General features: G+C 35.5%; 1 protein-coding gene across 7 annotated transcripts in view; it reads right to left on the bottom strand.

Annotated features, from left to right (window-relative positions):
• Elp2 (elongator acetyltransferase complex subunit 2) overlaps positions 1-22132 on the bottom strand; it is a 49449-nt gene that overhangs the window by 2484 nt on the left and 24833 nt on the right. For 4 of the 7 annotated variants that reach the window (XM_048806322.1, XM_015482426.2, XM_048806318.1 and 1 more), the window contains 10 exons: positions 20501-20650; positions 18402-18590; positions 15908-15977; positions 15308-15403; positions 15101-15158; positions 14457-14529; positions 8021-8213; positions 5998-6119; positions 4172-4305; positions 3516-3629 (listed from right to left, as the gene is read on the bottom strand). In XM_048806322.1, coding sequence (XP_048662279.1) covers positions 3516-3629; positions 4172-4305; positions 5998-6119; positions 8021-8213; positions 14457-14529; positions 15101-15158; positions 15308-15403; positions 15908-15977; positions 18402-18590; positions 20501-20650 — 1199 coding nt within the window. Of the gene's footprint in view, positions 1-1324; positions 1395-2246; positions 2427-3515; positions 3630-4171; positions 4306-5997; positions 6120-8020; positions 8214-14456; positions 14530-15100; positions 15159-15307; positions 15404-15907; positions 15978-18401; positions 18591-20500; positions 20651-22132 lie in introns of those variants that run through there. The other 3 variants (XM_048806321.1, XM_048806319.1, XR_007348837.1) reach the window with 3 other exon arrangements.

A 22132-nucleotide genomic window follows, 5' to 3' on the forward strand; every position in this document is an offset into this window, starting at 1 on the left:
TATACTCTTACATAAATGAAAATAAAATTTGAAAATTAAATGTACAGGTTTTTAAATACCTCACTAATATTTTAGCAATTTTATTTTTAACTTAAAAAATATCTTAATCTGCTTACTCTTTTTTTGCAGTGCTGGGGATCAAACCCAGAGCTTTGCACATGCTAGATAAGTACTCAACCACCATGTCACATTAAATTGACAAAATTATATTGTGTGCACATACAAATATGTGACAACAAATCCGTTATTATATATGATTATAGTCTTCCAATAAAAATTATTAAAAATCAGTCAGACTAGGGCCAGGGCTGAAGTTCAGTGGCAGAGTGCTTGCCTAGCACGTGTGAGGCACTGGGTTCAATCCTCAGCAACACATAAAAATAAATAATCAGTCAGACTAAAATTATTAAAACATAGTCTTACTTACTGGCCAATGATATCACCAAAAAGAATAAGAAACAGACAATGAATTTCTGTCAAATGTTTTAATGATTAGTAAAATTCATGAAAGGACTATTAAAGTCAGTCTTTCAAATAACATTACCACAAGTAATTTTTTTTTTTAAATTTCAACTTTGCAATATATTCTAGATTATCCTTTTGACATCCCTGACAAATGGAGGGACTTTTACTCATATTTTTATTATTGGGTAAAGAAAGACAATGACCTGCATAATAATAAATAATAATAAAATGGTTTTCAACATGCCCTCCAATTGCATGAAGTTGGTCATGATCATATTAATGCTCCCTACCCATCCCATATGGGTCCCTCAAAAGGCAGATCTAGAATGTTATCAAACATAGATTAAAATCACTGTGAAAATGAAATATCCTTGATAAATTTAACCTACCAAGTAGAACCTAAAACCAAAAAGAAATAAAGTGAAAAACCTAAATAGGTTTTAAGGCAGTGAGTATTGAAAACAATACAAGAGCACACAAATTCACATTCAGATGCTGTAAAAATGAAGTACAACTTCAAAGTAATGAAAGACATTTTTTCATATAAGCCCACCAGAACTTAGGCAACCAAATGACTGTGGGCTCTGCAAGTGGTTAGTCTAATAATGCCACTGACCTCAGTGCTTTCTGAGATCTTCTAGAAGATATGCTTCATAATATGGAGACTGACCTGTGTACTCACTGAAAGCTCATCTTCCTTTGAGGATGAATTTGATTACTGAAAGCAGCTAAGTCACTGGGAGGTGAGTTTTGCAAATAAATCTGAATGGAAGGCTTAAATACAAATACCAAGCTTTATAAATATGAATGGCAAGCTTAAAAAAGAAGTAAAAGATTTAAATAAGTAATAATATAAAAGGTATAGAGGCTAGGATTATGGCTCAGTGGTAGAGTACTCGCCTTGCACGTGTAAGGCCCTGGGTTCGATTCTTGGCACCACATAAAAATTAATAAATAAAATAAAGTTATAAAAATTTAATAGTAAAAAAAAATATAATATATATAAGGTATAATGTTATAAGTGATTTACTTGTATCACAGATTCTCTTGTTCTGAATACAATTTCAAAACCATTTTAAGTGACAGCAACATCAATGGAATCTCATTTATTATTGATCAATATTAAAGTAATCTCATTTCATTAAAAGAATGAAAAAAATGTCATCACTGAAAGAAACATACACATTTCTTCTCAGGAGAATTATTTTGATGGACTATACTTATTTGGCTATATAAGATGATGTGCTTCTTTTTTCTTTTGGTATTTTCCTTTAAACCTAACATGTTAACATATCACATTTAAAAGATATAGAAGCCTGGGGATGCAGAAGCTCAGTGGTACAGCACTTGCCCAACATGCTTAAGGCCCTGTGTTTAATTCTAAGCACCACAAAAAAATAATTTAAAATAAAAGATAAGGAGTCTGGAGAGCCAACCCAGACAATGTGGCTTGCTAGGTATGGTGGCACATGCCTATAATCCCAGTGGCTTGGGAGGCTGAGGCAGCAAGTTCAAAGCCAGCTCCAGCAACTTAGCAAGGCTCTAAGCAACTCAGTGAGACCGTGTTTCTAAATAAGAGACAAAAAAGGGCTGGGGATGTGGTTCAGTAGTTAAACACTCCTGGGTTCAATTCCCAGTATCAAACAAAAAGATAATGTTGCTTATATTACTTTGAATATCATTACCAGCAAAAACTTGAAATTTAGTAACTGGAATATCAATCCAAACAATACAATTATTAAGTCAAGAATTAGTCTACCTTGCAAATTTAAGTCACTGTACTGATGAATAAAAAAATCTTGGGGGAAAAAAACCCCCAAATTCTACACACATCCCCTTTCTGTGCTTTCTAAGGAGTTTCCTGCCAGTATCCCACCTTGGGGCCCTGGAAGTGGTCTGGGTACCAGGTCAGAGGCAGTGGACAGGCAAGGCGAAAGAAGAAAAAGGGATGGGAGGGCAGCCTAGGAAAAGAGAAAATTTCAAAATTTCAAATTTCACTGCATTTCTTCTCTCTTGAGCAAACCAATACCATGAACTGTGTCAACTGCTAACATCAGCGTGAGAGATGGGAGAGAAGGCCCAGGAATATGATAAAAAAGGCATAATCTCATTTTAACAAATACAATTGAGAAGGAGCACTAACATGTTTGGCTGACATGGAGACAAGCTCCACCAGATATAATATCTTGTAAAAGACAGGCTCACAATTTCACTCCATTAAGCCATCTACCCTCAATACAATACTGTCATTTGAAGTTGTATTTGATATTATATTTAGGACAGTATGAATATATGAAGGTTGAAGAATCCTACCAAAATGTGATACAAAATGACAGTAACTTATTGAAAGTATAGACATTTTTAAGGCCTAATATGGGTTTAAAGTAGTTAAAATTTTTCTCTGCTATCTAGGTGACTAGGTGTAGGAAGGTGGCTATAAACAGCAGGTGTTTACATGTGCACAGCTGGTAAAGGCCTGTGCTCAGGAAGCCCTTGCAGTGGTTGAAAGCAAGTCATGGGATTCTGTGGGGCACCTGCAGTTGCTCCATTATGGAATAGGCAATATAGTTTCAATTATAAAGACATGACTACCAAAGCACAATCTGTAATATTTCTAAACATCACAAACATTTTGTATCAAATTTTACTAAAAAATCTGTATAGTGAAATTCTAAAAGACATTATTAGGAAAACTATTTGGGGGTCTAGGGATGTAGCTCAGCAGTAAAGCACTTGCCCAGCATGTGCAAAACCCTGGGTTCTACTCCTAGCACCACCAGAAACAAAACAAAAAAAAATTTTTTAAATCCACTTTCATCTCAAATGGTTGCTATTTGTTAACACAATATCATGTAAACAGGCAATCTGATCAAGGAAACTTAAAAAAAAAAAAGTCCAATATAATAACAAACATTAATTTCCAGAAGTACTACTCAGTGGTAAACACCATAGAGGTTTTTATTCCTCTCCATGGAAATGTGGCATAAAATTTGCCACTAAAAACCCTGTAATTTCTACTAAATCTGATGGAAGCAAATATGAGACAATACCTTTGACTTGTTTCAATACAACGAATCCAGTCATTTATTTCTGGAACTTGATTAGTCTTTTTCCAGGTGTATAAGCAAATCTTTCCACACTCTAATCCAACTGCAACCACGTATCTGTTGTTAAGGGAGGAGGATGACAGTGATTAATTCGGCATGAATTCCATTCCTGTTATCTCCACCATCACTCTAAAGCAGCTCTTCACAGTATCCCAAACTGTCCCTGGCTTATAAAGGACTCTGTTTAAAGGTGCCCACTCAAGATACAATGTGTTGCTGTACTGTGTCCTCAAGGAGCCCTTCTCTACAGAAAGAGCACACAGGTTTAACTCTGCTTCAAGATGGCAAAGCCCATGAGCCAGTGTTTTCCAAACTGGGTGTAGGAACCCATGTTCTACTGAAGATGCTTGTTACAGAGAAGGCACTACAGTCCTGTTATCAGTGAAATAAAAACCCTTAGAGTCACAGTCCTAATGTGTATTTTACCAATCACTGAGTTCTATCAATTTAAAAATTTTATGAGAAACATAAGCATCTTAAAAATAACAGCAACTCAGAAGCAAAGAGAACCCATGAATTAAAATGACAATTGAAATGATATTGAAAAAAATCCCCTTCAAGCAAATATAAAACCAAGCCCCTCCACCACAGCGACTAACCTTCCAGAAGAGTCAAGCACAGGGCAGACACTGACAGCTGTCACAGACCCACCCACGTCCAGGACAGAGGAGCAGGGGCCAATGCTGTGTTCAATGCAGTCATCACCACAGTCACATTCACCCCAGACAACCACCTAACAGACAGGTCACATTAGTTAAAGCTTTCTTTTTGCAAGACTTCTAGCAATGTATTAGAATTCTGATGGTATGAATAGTGAAACACATTTCCTCTGGTGTTTAAAAAACTCAGCATTTATATTTGTGCTTTATGTTCCAGAACTTCAGAGCATTTCCAGAATCACAGACACAGTGCAGCAGACCCCAGTCTTTGAGACTTCAACTAAGTGTGTTGGTCTACAGATGGACTGTCCTGCCCAGGGATCGTGGAGGTGTCTAATATGTCTTTATACTCACAAATCAGTTCTGATCCAGTGAAATTCCACCAGTCATGTCGTTACTGAGAGGGCATAAACACTTCCCCGAGAAGTAACCACAAAATTTATGAAGACTTATCAATTCTCTAGCCCTTCATTCTGCATCTGAGAATGAACTCAGAGATCAGGAGGACTTAGCCTTGATGGTACCCCTCAAAAGAAATGGGGATTCCCTGGAAGCTCATGCCTAAGGGTGTATGAACAGTCACGAAGAAAAGGAAAGGGGAGTGAAATGAACAATAGTTGCAAATTGCAGGTCCAAAGCAAGATTCTGAGCAGCAAGCTCTGACCAAAAGTAGAAATATGTTTCTGAGAAGGTGCAATGAATGCTGCTTGGCAGCTCTGATACATGTGAGAGCTATGGCTGGATCATCTACTAAGTGTGTCTGTGGAGGGTAGAAGCAGCCCTGATTCCTCAGCATCCAGCATAGCACAGGCAAATAAACACCAGGGAAGAGAGGAACAGGCAAATGAACAGAAGTAGTGATCTGGAGAAAGATGCTTGAGTGGCTGATGCTGAAGTATTTAACCTGAGTGACATCATGTCCGTGCCAATTCTCTGCTTCAGTAATTTGTTTCATGTCTATGACTGTAGAGGGCAGGAGAGGAAAGAAAGCACTAAGCTGCTTCACCACTTCCAGTCTGTAGGAGTGCAGAAAAAGGAGAGGACAATTTAAAGATTAAAAAAAAAAAAAAAAGGAAAGAATGGAGGCCAGGTGGACATTTTCCAGAAGACAAAGGTAAAGGTCACATTCAAGAACATATAGCAGGGCTGGGACTGTGGCTCAGAGGTAGAGCGCTCGCCTAGCATGTGTGAGGCACTGGGTTCAATCCTCAGCACACATAAAAATAAAATAAAGACACTGTGTCCACCTATAACCAAAAAATAAATTATTAAAAAAAAAAAAAGAACATATAGCTTGTTTTTTGTTTTTTCCAAGTTTGGGTCACATTCTGCCCCTCTTTTATCACTGAATAAAAGGACCATAATAATTCATTATAGAAAAATGTTTAAGTTCATGGAAGTATGAATCAGAAAAACTAAAAACTTTTTTCCACCTATGTTCCCTCCTTCCCTCTCCTGTGCCCCTAGTTTCTTAGACTTGATTCGTTCAATTTATTATTTTTCTCCCACTGGGGATATTTGATGAAGGTCAAGTGTCTGAAAGGTCTTCTTTTCATATTTTTGATATTTCAGAGCAAGTATTTACAGAATGCAACAAGTTTTTTTTTTAAAAGCTTTTATCATGTATGTATATAAAAAACACAAAATAATCTGATTTTTAAAAGTTGTATCAGAAAGGCAAGATTATGTGATTTTTTAAAAATTCAAACATACTTATAAAAATGTTATTTTACACTTCAAAGAATATTAGATTTTTTAAAAATTACCTTTTTGTCCCGACTCCCAGTGAAGAAATACTTGCTATCAGGACTCCAGTCACAAGACCAAATAATTCTACTGTGCACAGAAGTGATTTTGTTGGTGAATGCAAAGAGACTGAAAATTGGGTCTGAAAAAAATATGTAACCATCACTCACTCACAAAGCACAGAAAGCTGTTTTTGTTTTTGTTTTTAATTTTTAGAAAGTTCATGTTTAAGTACCAAATATATCATGCAATTCAGTAATCTATTTACATATTCTCACTTTTGTAATAGACTAAGGCCAGGCAACTGAGAGCTCAGCAGAAGGCTGTGGCATGCTGCTGTTTTTCGAGCAGGAGATGCTTTTATACTGACTAGTATTCTAGTGACTAACAACAAACTTCTTCCAAACAATAACTAAAAGTTCAATGTATGCCCATGGAAGAAGCCAGAAGCAATGCATCCTTACTCTGCAAGTAGCCAGATTTGCAAAAAAAGATTAACGTTCTTGGCTGGGGATATAGCTCAGTTGGTAGAGTGCTTGCCTCACATGCATAAGGGGCTGGATTGAATCCCAGCATTAAAAAAAAAAAAGAATTAATGTTCTTAAAAAAGGAAGAGCTAAAAAAAACACTTTTCATGTAACATTTAAATGTTAATGAAATTAGCCCTTATATGGACTAGACCTAAAACATGTAACTGCTCAGGAGGAGGGAAGGAGAGTAGATCTATTAATCTATAATCCACAAAGATACAAAAAATTAATACGTGTATTATTAACAACATTTTAACTTTAAAAAAAAAACACATGCTGAATGTGAGGAAATAAATCACTAGTGAGGCAAAAGAAAATATATACACTTCTCAACTTACAAATGTATTATGTCCTGATGAAGCTACCTTAAACTGAAAAGATTGAGTTGAAAATGCATTTAATACACCCAACCTACCAAACATTATATCTTAGCAACACAATATGGTATAGAATGAGAGCTGTTTATCTTTGTAATCATGCAGCTATCTGGGAGCTTGCTGCCACTGCCCAGCATCACACTCCATATGGCTAGCACAGGAAAAGATCAAAACTCAAAATTAAAAGTATGGGTTCTATCAAATGTAAAAATCACATAATGTAAAAAAATCACATAAATCATTTGTGCACCATTGTAAAATCAAAAAACCCTACATCGAACCATGGTAAGTCAAGTACCAATTAGCTGTTTTAACCCATCCTATAAGCATGTCTTATATGTCTTGGATATTCTCTGAGATATAAGAAACTAAGAGACTAGAAGTATCACAAAATCAAGTTGTATGCAAGTCATATATCCATGGAAAATAATACGATTAAAAATACAAATATACTTTAACACCCTCTAAAATTAACCCCCCAAAGAAAACAGGGAATATTATAGGACACTGATGCAATGACACAAAGCTTTTATTATTATTATTATTATTCCTTTTCTTTTTAAAATCTATGCAAATCTTACAGTAATTGTGGGTAGGTGGGTTAAGATATTGCCCAGGGTCATGTAATTCACAGAAGCCTACCAAACCCCTCCTAACGGTCAAAGTGGCAGGGAAGGGCAGGAAAAGGCCAAAGATAATGGTACCTCTAAGTTTCATAATTTAAAATATTATTATATTCATAAGACAGTTCATAAAGAAAACAGAAACCACTCAATTCCAAGTTTCTTAGAAGTACCTTCATTATTTCATTTCAATAAAATCTAAGCTCAGAATGTCATCTACCTGGTTTTGTGGCAGTAATCTATGACCACTTACAAAAATTAACTTTCTCCATACAGATTTTGTTTCTTTAACTGCAATGTCTGAACCCTGCCATCTGACTACAAAGTCCCAAAGAAGTAAGAATTTAGATATGACATGCAAAACCAGGTCTTCCTCAGTCATCTGAGAACTCACATTCATTAGACTCTGTCTTTGCCCTATTATCTATTTGTCTTAACCCAGTAGCTGCTTACCATGGATAAAATAGACATAACTGTTTTACTAATAGCATTCCCAATCACAACATGTTTTACCGAACTCAGGTGAGACTGTATCCTGTCTTTTCCACAATGACCAGGTTCGATCTCTGGAAACAGCTAATAAGAACTTGTCATTTGGTGAGAAGGCCATCTGCGTGACAGTCAAACTGTGGAAAACTAAATTCTGAACCTGCTTCCAAGAGGTAGTGTTCCAAAGAATGATAGCCGCATGTTCTTTCTTAGCTGCCTATAAAGAGATGAAACAACGAAGTTGTTTAAGCAGAAATAAACAAAAAAGAAAACATTTTTTAAAGTAACATATTGTTTTTATGAATATATTTTATGGACTTGGTTAAATGTGGAAAAAAAAACAACTCTTAGCAGGTTAACAATGAAGGCTAATCTCTGGGAAAAAAGAGGGAAATTAGGATTAGAAAGAGAGGGAAATTAGAAAGAGAGGGAAATTAGGATTAGAAAGGTTAAACCAATGCTGTAATCATGTTTTAATTTGTTACAAGTAAAATAAATATATGTATTAACTTTGTAATTAACCATTTGGAGACTTCCACTTCTAATGAATATAGAGTAAGAAGGACTAGATTTACTTTTTTTTTTTGTACTGAAAATTGATCACAGGGGTGCTTAACCGCTGAGCCACATCCCAGCCCTTTTTTATATTATCTTATTTTGAGACAAGTTCTCACTGACTTGCTTAGGCCCTCACTAAGTTGCTGAGGCTGGCTTTGAACTCATGATTTTCCTGCCTCAGCCTCCTAAACCACTGGGATTACAGGTGTGCAGATTTACTCTTGGGTGAAAAAAAATAAAAAGCTAGACAAAATACAGGAAATGACAGCATTCCAAAATAATAAATATTTGGCAACAAAGAACACTATCCCAGAGAGAGAAAATGAATCACAGAGAGGGGAAAAAACAAGGAGCATTATTGAATCATTCAACAACTACATCAGCCAAATATAACTGGAGTTTCCAAAAGTATGAGAACAAAAACACACATGAAAAGATAAGGGCTAAAAATTTCCCATACTTGATGAAAACAACAAACTTTCAGATCCATTAAGTTCAATAAAACCCAAGCATAAGACACATGAAGAAAATTATACCAACAATAACAAAATTATTTAAAACTAGCAACAAATATTAAACTATAAAAACAGCTGGAGGGGAAAAAAACATTATAAAACAAAGAAAAAATAAAGCAGACTTCTCATCAGAAACAACACAAGCCAAAAGAAAATGGTGCAACATCTTTACTGTATTGAAGAGAAAAAAACAACTCTAAACCAAGAATTCTTTACCCACCATTATTATCACTGAATACTAAAAGAGAAACAAGACTTTTCTGACAGCAGGAACACTAAAAAAATCAAAACAAAACAACCACAAAAAGCGGGGGGGAGGTGTGTGGAGAGGAGTTTTAAAGTCACAAATCACCAAGTGCAGAAATAAGAAAGGTAAGATGGGAGGGGAGGGGAGGGGGGATAGTAGGGGATAGGAAAGGTAGCAGAATACAACAGTCACTAATATGCCATTATGTAAAAATGAGAGTGTGTAACCGATGTGATTCTGCAATTTGTATTTGGGGTAAAAATGGGAGTTCATAACCCACTTGAGTCAAATGTATGAAAGATGATATATCATGAGCTTTGTAATGTTTTGAACAACCAATAAAAAAAAAAAAAGAAAAGCTAGTTCAAGAATAGAAATGTGCTAGACCTTCAGAGATGGTGAAAGGAAGTTTGAAATGAAGTAAGAGCACAGGTAAGAGAGGCTAATAGGAGATATGAATAAAGAGTTACAGACAAAGACAAGAGATGCACCACAAAGTCGTGTGGTTTGGGTGAGCAGTGAAGGAAAAGTTTGTTTCAAAAACAAAACTAAAAATGAACTTTTTAATGTATTCATTTCCATGTATCCAAGAAGCAATAAAGAATGCTATTTCACATGTAAAAAAAAAAGAAAGGTAACATTACTACAGATATTAAATGTATCATAAAGGAATAATATGAATAATCATGTCAGTAAATCTGACAACTCAGATGAAGGGACATATTTTCTGAAAGACATATACTACAAAAATGAACTCAAGAAAACTCGGAAAACCTAAATAGCCTTATTTATATCTATTAAAGGAATTACATATAGTTAAAAACCTTTTCATAAAAAACCAGAGTCAGCTGGATTTACCTGGGAATTCTATGAAAACTTTTTTTTAAAAATGTATAACAGAAATTCTACAAAAACAATTTAAGATAAGTGTAGAGGAGACACTTGCATGAGGCTAGCATTACTCTAAGACCAAAACTTGAAGAGGCCATTATGATGAACAAAAACTGCAGAGCAATACCCCTCAAGAACTATTAAAAGTTATTGGGCTGGGGTTGTGGCTCAATGGTAGAGTGCTTGCCTAGCATGTGTGAGGCACTGGGTTCGATTCTCAGCACTGCATAATAATAAATGAATTAAATAAAGATCCATCAATAACTAAAAATATATATTGAAAAACTTAAAAAAAAGAACTATTAAAAGTTTTTAACAACTGTAATAAATTGAATCCAACAACATATAAAAAGACAAAACATTAAGAGGAAGTGGGGTTTGATTCTAGGAATACAAAATTATTTTATCATTTTATAAATCATTCAATGTAATTGATATAAACAAAAAAAGAGATAGATGAAGGAAAAAAATTGACAAAATCTAGCATCCATTTCTAATAAAAACTTTCAGAAAACCAGAACTGCAGGGAATGTCTGCAACCAGATAAAAGCCATGAAAAAGCTACAGCAAACATCATTTTTAATGGACCAAGACTAAATGTTTTGTTCTTGATATGGAGACCAAGATTATGATCTCTGTGGTCACTGTTTCTATAAACTTTAAAACATTGATATAGAAAAGGAAGAAATAAAACTTTTTTCATTCATAAGCAACATAAGCATCTATGTGGAAAATCCTACCTTATCTAAAATAAAATTACTAGAAATAGTAATAAATAAACGAGTTCAACAAAGTTGTGGGACATAAGCTCAATATACAAAAAGCAACTATATTTCCACATATTATCAGTAATAATATAAAGTATATAAAAAAGAATATATCTGACAAAATATGTGCAAGACCTAACACTGAAAACTACAAATATTCCTTTTAAGATATTAACATGGTGAAACAGGGGAAACTTGGTAAGAGAAATATAAAGGCCTAAATAAACAAGAGGCTTATCTCATTCACATGTTAAAATACTAAATATTGAGCTGGGCATGGTGGAGCATGCCTGTAATTCCAATGGCTCAGGAGGCTAAGGTAGGAGGAGCACATGTTCAAAGTCAGCCTCAGAAACTTAATAAGGCCCTAAACAACTTAGCAAGACCCTGTCTCAAAATAAAGAATTAAAAATGCTGGGGATGTGGCTCAATGATTAAGCATCCCTGATCCAATCCTCAGTACAATAAATAAATAAATAAATAAATAACTCTGTATTGTTAAAATTATCCCCAAATTCTTCCCAATAGATTCAATGCAATGCCCATCAAAATTCCTGCATTTTTTGTAGAAACTGTCAAACTGTTTTTGAAATGGAAAGTAAAGGCCCTAGAATAACCAAAATAGAGTACAAAAAGAGTTAGAAGATGTACTATAAAAAAAAACAGCAGTCACTGAGAGAATTGGCATCACAACAACACAGATGTATGGAACTGAACAAAGCCTAGAAACAGGCCCTCATATGTAAATGGACAGGGGAAAAAAGCAGTACAGGGGCAAAGGGACAGTCTCCTTAGCAAATGATGCTGGACCAACTACATATTATATCAACAAAGAAAATCAACTTTAATCTGTACTCCATGCCAAATTGAAGAATTATTTTAAAATATCTCATTAGATTTAAATGTAAATTTAAAAACAATAAAGTTCTGAGAACGAAATGTAACAGAAAATCTTTATGAGCTTGGTTAGGCAAAGATTTCTTCAGTACATGACAAAGATTACCCAATAGAGAAAAAACTGATAAACTAGACTTCACGAAAACACAAGCTCTTCTGCTCTCTGAGTGACATCGTTAGGAAAATGAAAAGAAAAGCTACTAGGAAAACTTACCAATATAGTACATATCTGATAAAGTTATATCCAACATATATAAAAAACTTTTAAAACTCAGTAATACAAACAATCTAACAAAGAAATAGGCAGAAAATATGAAGAGACATTTTACCAAAGGAGATAATATTGATGAGAAATCAGCACATGAAAAAATGATTAATATCAACAGTCATTAAAGAAATGCAAATTGCAGCCACACTGAACTATTATACACATACTAGAAAGGTTGAAGGTAAAAGGATTGGCTGTACCAAGAACAACTGGAAAGCCAATACACTGCTGGTGGGACTGTAAAATGTAAAACCACTTGGGAAAATGGTTTGGCATGTCTTAAAAATCAAAAATCAATAAATGGGCAAAGGAATTGAATAGACACTTTATAGAAGAACTACAATCAATCAACAAATACATGAAAAAATGTTCAACGTCTCTAACAGTTACAGAAATGCAAATTAAAATTTCATCTCACTCCAGTCAGAATGGCAATTATCAAGAATACAAGCAACATGGGGCTGAGATTGTGACTCAGCGGTAGAGCACTTGCCTAGCACGTGTGAGGCCCTGGGTTCGATCCTCAGCACCACATAAAAATAAATAAATAAAATAAAGGTATTGTGTTCAACTACAACTAAAAAATAAATATTAAAAAAATACAAGCAACTATAAATATTGGCAAGGATGTGGGGGAAATGGTACACTCATACATTGCTGGTGGGACTGCAAATTGGTACAACCACTATGGAAAGCAGTATGGAAATTCTCAGAAAACTTGGAATGTTTTCAAAAGACTTTAAAATCAGAGCACAAAACGACTTAAAATCAGCACACTAGGGCTGGGGTTGTGGCTCAGTGGTTGAGCACTTGCCTGGTGTGTGTGAGGCACTGAGTTTGATCCTCAGCACCACATAAAAAATAAAAAATAAACAAAAGTACTGTGTCCATCTACAACTAGAAAAATATTTTTTAAAAAAATCAGCACACTACAGTGACATGGCCACATCAATGTTGATAGCAGCTCAATTCACAATAGCTAAGCTGTGGAACCAACCTACGTGCCCTTGAACAGATGAACAAATAAAGAAAATGTGATATATTTACACAATGGAATATTATTCAACCATAAAAAATGACTCTATGACATCTGTTGGAAAATGAATGGATCTGGAGACTACCATGCTAAATGAAATAAGCCAATCCCCTAAAACCAAAGGCCGAATATTCTCTCTGATATTCAGATGCTAGCACACAATAAGGCAGGGAAACAGAAGTTCAATGAATTAGACAAAGGGGAATAAGGGGAATAGGAACGGGAAAGACAGTAGAATGAGGCCAGGCACGGTGGCGCACACCTGTAATCCCGGTGGCTTGGGAAGCTGAGTCAGGAGGATCAACAGTTCAAAGCCAGCCTCAGCAATGGTGAGGCACTAAGCAACTCAGTGAGACCCTGTCTCTAAATAAAATACAAAATAGGGCTGGGGATGTGGCTCAGTGATTGAATGCCCTGAGTTCAATCCCTGGTACCAAAAAAAAGACAGTAGAATGAATCATACATAATTTTCCTACGTTCATTTATGAATACACGACATCATGTACAACCACAAGAATCGGAAGTTAGGGCTGGGGTTGTGGCTCTGTGGTAGAGCATTTGCCTCACACGTGTGAGGCACTAGGTTCAATTCTCAGCCACACATATGAATACAATAAAGGTCTATCAACAATTTAAAAGAAAAAAGAATGGGAAGTTATACTCCATGTGTGTACAATATGTCAAATACATTCTACTGTTATGTATAACTAAAAAGAACAAAAAAATTAAAGTTAAAAAAAAGTTATGCCACAAATGCATAATATATGTAGGTAATGGATTATTTTATCATTCATTACTACCATAAAATATATCACGTCTATTACATAATTACTATACTACTCTAGTAACTTCATAGCCATGTCCTTTTATTACTATAAGGAGTTAAGTCATATGTGATGGGGCTGGGATATAGCTCAGCAGTAAAGCACCTGCCTAGCATGCATAATGCCCTTGGTTCAATCCCTGGCAACACCCATCCCCTGCACATACACAAAATTATATGCAGATTTTCAATTGTGCACAGGAGTTAGCACCCTAGTCCCTGCATTCTTCAAGGGTAGACTCTAAAGAACAAAAATGTGTAGCTAAAATAGATTTAAAAAGTAACTGCAAGTTTTTAAAGGGACAGAAGGGAGAGAGAATTAGAGAAAGTAAGATTCAGGAAAAGCAGGCACCAGTGGCCTTTGACGTAGAGTTCTGCCTAAATTTCTACCAAACTTGCAAAAGCCTAATGACATAAATAACCTGTGACCAAGTAGAATCAAAAATAAAACTTCCTACCTTGCAAGCTGAAGCAAGCAGAGTCTTTGAATTGTTACAAGCAACACAAAATATTTCATAACCATGTCCATATCTAAAATTTAAAGACAAAATGAATAACCTCTGTATTAGTAAACATACCTAATCTCATGCTGCAACATTTTTAAAAATTAAAAGAATAACATCATTCTCCCAAGCAACACACATTTCTTTTAACAAACACTACATTTTTGTCTAGGTAAATACTTTGGGGAAAAAACAGGAAGACTGGAGAAAAATGACAAGTCCCTAAAGTAATAGAACTCATTCAAATAATCAGATTAAGATACAAGTTTTCACCTTCTGCCCTCAGACAATACAATAAACAATCAAGGAAATGTTATGATGGGGAACTATCAAGAACAAAAAAGACCAGTTAGCATAACAAAACTTAAAAAGGAAAAAAAAGTTATGCTTTTCTACTTTAAAACTTAGGACCAATAAAGCTACTAAATATCATAAATATCAATGTAAGCTGTGATTCTCACTTGTTTGAAGAGCTACTGAAAGTTCTGTAGAGCAGGAAGGAGAATGTGGGCAGGTTAGGAGAAAATCAAATTGTAGGGGGAAAAAATCCCCAAATTATGACAGAATCAAACCAGAGAGGTAACTATAATTTAACTTACAGTTTTTGAATTTCAGGCCACAAAGTGTTCTGCAGAAGATGATCCTCAGTGGGAGGTTCTACAATAAATTTGTAGTATTGCAATGATTTTTTTTCCTATTTTTAGCCAAATAAACTAAATTTTATAGCACCTGTTCAAGTCATCAGCAACAGGTACCATACATGTGTACTAGTGACTCTATTAAATCATCTTCTCATCATTTCTTACCAGTAAGTAGGGAGGGTTGAAAGGCCACCTGGCGATACTCAAAACCAGTGCTAGTTAACAGCTCCTCTTCATCAGAAGGCTGAGAAGTCATGTCTCCTAGGTTAAAGAAATACATCAGCACCATGAATGGAGTCACTGTCTTTATATCTCTTATACTGTCTCAATACTAATGCTGCCCATAAGAAAGCAGTGGCACCTCAAGGTGGTGTATTTCAAAGCTATGGCCACGTGATTCCAAAGCCAAAGGTACACTCCAGTTTTTTTCCAAATAAGCTCTTGAAAACATTAGTCAATTCCATTAAGACTCCTTCCATTTTCTTTGACCTAGTTAACTTTTTGAACTACACAACAGATTCTCAAGTTTCCTATGTTCCTATCTGTGACTATAGTGCTCTGTGAAAGACTGAAAGCTATTCCTATTTTCAGTGGTCTTCATTCATACACTTATCACAAAAATCTGATGAGAGAAGATAGATGTGTTGACTGTGATTTAAAAAAAAAAAAAATCAGCTGCAGCAGTCATTAGGTACATTCCATACAAGTGTGTAACTAGGTTTTAGGTACCACTAGAGGTTGAATAATTTGAGACCAGAGCCTTACCCTGGAACACAGCTTTATTTGATAATCCTAATGCAGGAACAGTAGCTCCTTCAGGAAGATCACTGTCTTGCTGGAATAAGAAATAGGATAATGTAAGTTTTAAATACTAAAAGCCACTGGTTTTCTCAGGCATTACAATAATACCATGATCACAAGGCTGAGAAATCATTTCAAGACCAGCTAGTGTGAACGCCTGCCCACTCTTCTACTTCTTGAAGCAAGAATTGCAATTCAAGCAATAACTCTCCAACATACACCCTAACACAATCCATAAAGCCAGCTTCTTCTCTTCCACATAAAACCCTTACAGCTCAGTGGGTTTCAGGGTCTGACAAGAAATGCAGCAGGGTAAAAATGGACGGATGGCCAGAGCTCCACCTCCAAAGAAAGCCTCAAAGGCACATCCTTGATGATACCCAATCCTAGAAAGAGACAGTCACAGTATTTTCTTTCTTTCTTTTAACATTTATTTTTTAGTTGTAGATGGACACAACACCTTTGTTTTATTTATTTATTTTTATGTGGTGCTGAGGATCGAACCCAGGGCCTCACACAGGCTAGGCAAGTGCTCTACCACTGAGCCACAACCCCAGCCCCCACAGTATTTTCAAAAACATATTTAAGTAATTGAAACCTACTTTAAAACTTAATAAGAATGTCATTTGATGAGGCAGTACTCTGCCTAGATTCCACGATTTAAAAGCAATCAAGTTATTACATATGAAAAAACATACTAATCATTAAAACTGGCCCATGACCATGTTAAAGAATTTCTTACAATTTAAACTTTAATACAGGAGCTGGAACTAGACAAACTTGAGCGATATGAATTTAAACCACCGTCAAAAACAACTACATGGAACACGAGGAACTGCGTGCTTAACTCAAAACTCAAGAGAAATAGCATAGCATGGGAAGAATAATAACAAGCTTTCCCATATGCCTATCCCAACACTTAGTATGGAAGTAAAACCTAAAAGAGATCAAGAGACATTCCAATCTACACAATTCCTGTGTTTTATTTATTTATTTTGTTATCTGGGACTGAACCCTGGGGTGGTGCTTAACCACTGAATCACATCCTCAGCCCTTTTTTATTTTGAGACAGGATTACTCCAAGTTGTTTAGGGTCTTGCTAACTTGCTGAGTCTGGCTTGAACTTGCAATCCTTCTTCCTCAGCCTCCTGGGCTGCTGAGATTACAGGTTATCTGCCACCATGCCTGTCAGGGATTCCTGTATTTTAGGAATTGAATGTATACCTAGGACTAAGGCTTTCATGGAATTCCATGAAACTCTGTTTCAATCCCTGAAACTAAAGAGATCCTAAAACTAACTATCCCTCTATCCCCAAATGTTAGCACTATATAGGAATCACAATCAAGACCTCCCTTTGGATCTCATTCATGACGCCCATTATTATTAGAAATGGGCAGAACAAAATCATAAAACCTCTTTACATAATTAAGAAATGCTGTGGCACAATGCACTGAGTATTCCAGGGCATTTCATTTCAAATGATTCTCACTTTCTTCTCCAGTCTTACCTGGGTCAGTGCTGGTTTCTGTGCCTTCAATCTCTGGGCTCCCAGAAAATTCTCCTTGTTCCAAAATACTTGTTCACCACATTCTTTGTGAAGGGGCTTCCAATGGCACTCCACAGTCTGAAGTGTGCCTGCCTCCCAAAATCCTCCCTGATCTGACTTCTCCCACTTTTGCATTTCCCTCTTCATTCCAACAAACACCCCAAAAACTCTGGCTACCTCTCTCCTCTTTCTCTCCTTCCTTCTGCCTATAAAACTGTACTTACCCTTTTGAGCTCAGAACCAAACCTGGGACCCAGTTCTAGGAAAAGGACTGTAAGATCCACATTTCTGTGTAATGTAACTATCTTCCTACTTAATTTCTCTTCCTTCAAAATTACTTTGTGATTTTTATAACCCATGTATTTTTATAAGTAGATAAAATCTTTAGTAAGAGGGGTGTAAATGAACAAAACAAAAACTTATTCTTTCAAAACCCAAATGAAGTCTCATTAAACATGCTGTCATTACTCCAATGCAGTGACCTGTTCCTTCTATGAAACTTAACTTTTATACCATGAGCTTTAGCAGTTAATGGTCTCATCTAATAATTACAGGTATGTTATGTTAGTCAGACTGCCCCCTTACTGCGACCTTACAAGCAAGATGATAATTTCTCATCTTGTATAGTTTATCATAGGTAGCTAGCACAGTGACAATACATAATATCCATGTCTCAAATGAACATCATATTGCCACTTTACAGGGTTTTGAGCTCATTTGTTACACAATTTTCTGGTTTTAATATTTAAACCATCATACACCACAGTGCACACAAACATATGTCAAACCAATAATAAGTGATATGGCTTCTTTTCTTTTCTATATACTCCATTTACAGCCCAAAGCAAAAAATATTTAGAATTTAAAATTAAGTGACTAGGTTTAAATGAAACCTTTAGAAGAATACTCACATCACAAAGCACATGACTCAGTGAATGTCCTGAAATGGCACAAAAATTTTCCACAAAATTCCGAGGTGCAGAAAAAACTCGAAGAACCTTTTCATCTGCTCCAGATACAAACTGAAACCGATTAATCATTGCCAAACATTTCAGGTCATATCCATGTATCTGAGGCCTTGCAATTTCATGCCAAGTCACCTGGGTATTAAAACAGAATAAATGAAAATGGCCATATGTTTCAAAAATCTATTCTTTTCAACAAGCAAAATATCAGATGCAAAACTATAGAAATATGACCATGGGGCAGACTCAAGCAAAAATAAACAACTAAGCAGTCCTAGTAGCACATCAACAAGAGCCACAGTAAAGCGTTCCCAATCATTTGACTTGTATTTTCAACTGACTACAGATGATGCTCCAAATGATCGATTGTGTTACTGTGGCAGCAAGACCACTGGCAAACCTTACTAGCTCTCATGACCTGACTCCTATTCAGTACCATGAATTTTTGTCAGAAATCAAAGAAGACCTTAGAAGATGGAAAGATCTACCTTGCTCTTGGATAGGCAGAATTCATATTCGTCAAAATGACCATACTACCAAAAGCATTATACAGATTTAATGCAATTCCAATCAAAATCCCAATGGTATTCCTCATAGAAATAGAAAAAGCAGTCCAGGAAATTCATTTAGAAAAGTAAAGAGACCCAGATAGCTAAAGCAATCCTTAGCAACAAGACTGAAGCAGGTGGCATAACTATACCAGACCTTAAACTATACTATAGAGCAATAGTAACAGAAACAGTATGATATTGGCACCAAAATAGATTGGTAGACCAATGGTATAGAATAGAGGACACAGAGATTAACCCACATAATCACAGTTATCTTATATTAGACAAATTGCCAAAAACATGCATTGGAGAAAAGACAGCCTCTTTAACAAATGGTGCTAAGAAAACTAGAACTCTGTTAAACAAAATGAAATTAAACCGCTATCTCTCAACATGCACAAAACTCAACTCAAAGTGGATCAAGGACCTAGGAATTAAACCAGAGACTTTGTGTCTAATAGAAGAAAAAGTAGGCCCAAATCTCCACCGTGTCGGATTAGGTCCCAACTTCCTTAATATGACTCCTATAGCACAAAAATTAAAATCAATAATTAATAAATGAAATGCATTCAAACCCAAAAGCTTCTTCTCAGTAAAAGAAACAATCAGTGAGGTGAATAGAGAGCCTACAGCATGAAAGCAAATTTTTACCACTTGCACATCAGATAGAGCACTAATCTCTAGGGTATATAAAGAACTCAAAAAGCTAAACACCAAAAAAACAAATAACCCAATCAATAATGGGCAAAGGAACTGAACGACACTTCTCAGAAGGTAATATATAAAACATTAGAATAAATAAAAAATTTTTTAAAAAAGAAATAAAGGGTGAAGATTCTTTCACACATAGAAGTTCAGGGTTTGTTAGTGGTAAAATTTTCCTGTGACTGTTTGAACTCATGGTCAAGACGAAGAATTTTCTTGAACAAGAGCTACCCTCAGGCTAGGGATATAGCTCAGTAGTACAGCATTTGCTTAGCATGTGTGAGACCTTATATTCAATCCCCCCAGAATTGCCAAAGTAAAAGAAAAAAAGGCTACCCCCAACCTCAACCACTACTATCTAACACCAGATGACTTCAGAAATTATTTTTTACTATAGATTTAACAATGCTTCCTAATGAGTTAAACCTATAAGACATAGAACTTTTATGTGAAATTGAAGCAAAATACATTTTAACAACCAACACTTGAATTATTGTTTGAATTACAAAAAGGAGACAAATATTTAAGTTTTTAAGAATATGCCAAACAAATTTCCAGAGTGGCGGGATCATTTTGCTTTCCCATCAGCAAAGTATGAAAGTTATAGTCACTCTACATTTTTACAAGCAGCTGTTAATGTCACTCTTTTTTAGTTCAGCTTAAGAATATATAATGATATCTCATCATGGTTTTAATTTGCACTTTTCTAATAGCTAACAATGTTGTCCCATTTTTCACTTACTTGTGGAAGTTTTTTAATGTGGTTAGTCAAGTAGTAAGATATTTTACCTGTGATTGGTCTTTTCTCTTCCATGGAGCAAAAAGTCGAGTTGTCTGATCAGTACCAACAGTGATGATAAATTCTCCTTCTGGATCCCACATTAGGTCTTGGACACCATCAAAGTGTCCTGAAATGACAATTTCTGGACTCCACTCTCTCTGCAATAAAAGTACTCATGACACATATCAAAATAACCAAAGGCCACCACCATTCAAAGTAAAGCACTCATGTCTGGCAACAGGAAAGATGGAAACCCCCTAGCAAATTGAAAAGCTAAATATATAAGACAGGATCATAAAATAATAGCATCAGGGGCTGGGACTATAGCTCAGTTGGTAGAGTGTTTGCTTGGTATGCACAAGGCCCTGGGTTCAATCCCCAGCACACACACACACACACACACACACACACACACAAAAATCCCCACAAAATAATAGCATCTCTTTTCTAATCAACCATATTAATTAAACATTCAAATACGTGTTGTACCCTCTGAAACAATTATCTTGGGAAATTTCCCTCCATTCATTTTTCACTGAATGTCTCCTAGCAACACAATCGACTTCATCTTTCTGTGCCTGAAGATATTACAAAAATGGCAGCTATCTCATAGAAACATTAACAGCATTGATTAAGGGGCCGGGGTTATGGCTCAGTGGTAGAGCGCGTGCCTGGCATGCGTGAGGCACTGGGTTCAATCCCCGGCACCACATACAAAATAAATAAATATAATAAAGGTATTGTGTCCATCTATAACTAAAAAATTTTTAAAAAAAGGATTGATTAAATGAGCAAAATGTGTAGAACAATGTAAAGCATGCAAAACAATGCTGCGTGTACAGATACTCTGCTTTTGTTAAACTTAACAATGAAAGAAAAAATATTATATAAAATAAGATTCTGAGTGTGGCTTGCTTTATAAAGTCAAAGGAGTTATAGATTTAAAGTCAAAGGAGTTATAGATTTAAAGGACAGAAATAGACAGAATCAAACCTATTAGATTCACTTACTGAGCAACAATCATGTAATAAATACCAATAGGAAAACACAGAAAATGTCATATGCATGGTCCAGAGTCTCTTTTTACATAACCTTGAACAGTAATAATATCCAGAATATGTAAAGAATTCAAAAAACAAAACACCAAGAAACCCAAATAACCCAACTAATAAACAGGCAAAAGAACATTTCTCAAAATAAGAAATACAAAACAACCAACAAATGTATGAAAAATGTTCAACATCTCTGGCAATCAGAGAAATGCAAATCAAAACTACATTAAGATTTCACCTCATTCCATTAAATGGCAATCATCAAGAATACAAAAAATAAAAAATGTAAGCAAAGATATGGAAAAGGTAAATTCATACATTGTTGGTGGGACTGCAAATTAGTATAACCACTTTGTAAAGCAGTATTGAGATTACTCAATACTGCTAAGAGACTAAGAAAAGAACCACCATATGACCCAGCTACCTGATTCCTTGGTATTTACCCAAAAGAACTAAAACCAGCATATTACATCAGGACATGGTAATGCACACCTGTGATCCCAGCGACTCAGAAGGCTGAAGCAAGAGGATCGTGAGTTCAAAGTCAACCTAAGCAACTTAGTGAGGCCCTAAGCAACTCAACAACAT

Source organism: Marmota marmota, unplaced genomic scaffold, assembly GCF_001458135.2.
Source record: "Marmota marmota marmota unplaced genomic scaffold, marMar, whole genome shotgun sequence".
Taxonomy (NCBI): domain Eukaryota; kingdom Metazoa; phylum Chordata; class Mammalia; order Rodentia; family Sciuridae; genus Marmota; species Marmota marmota.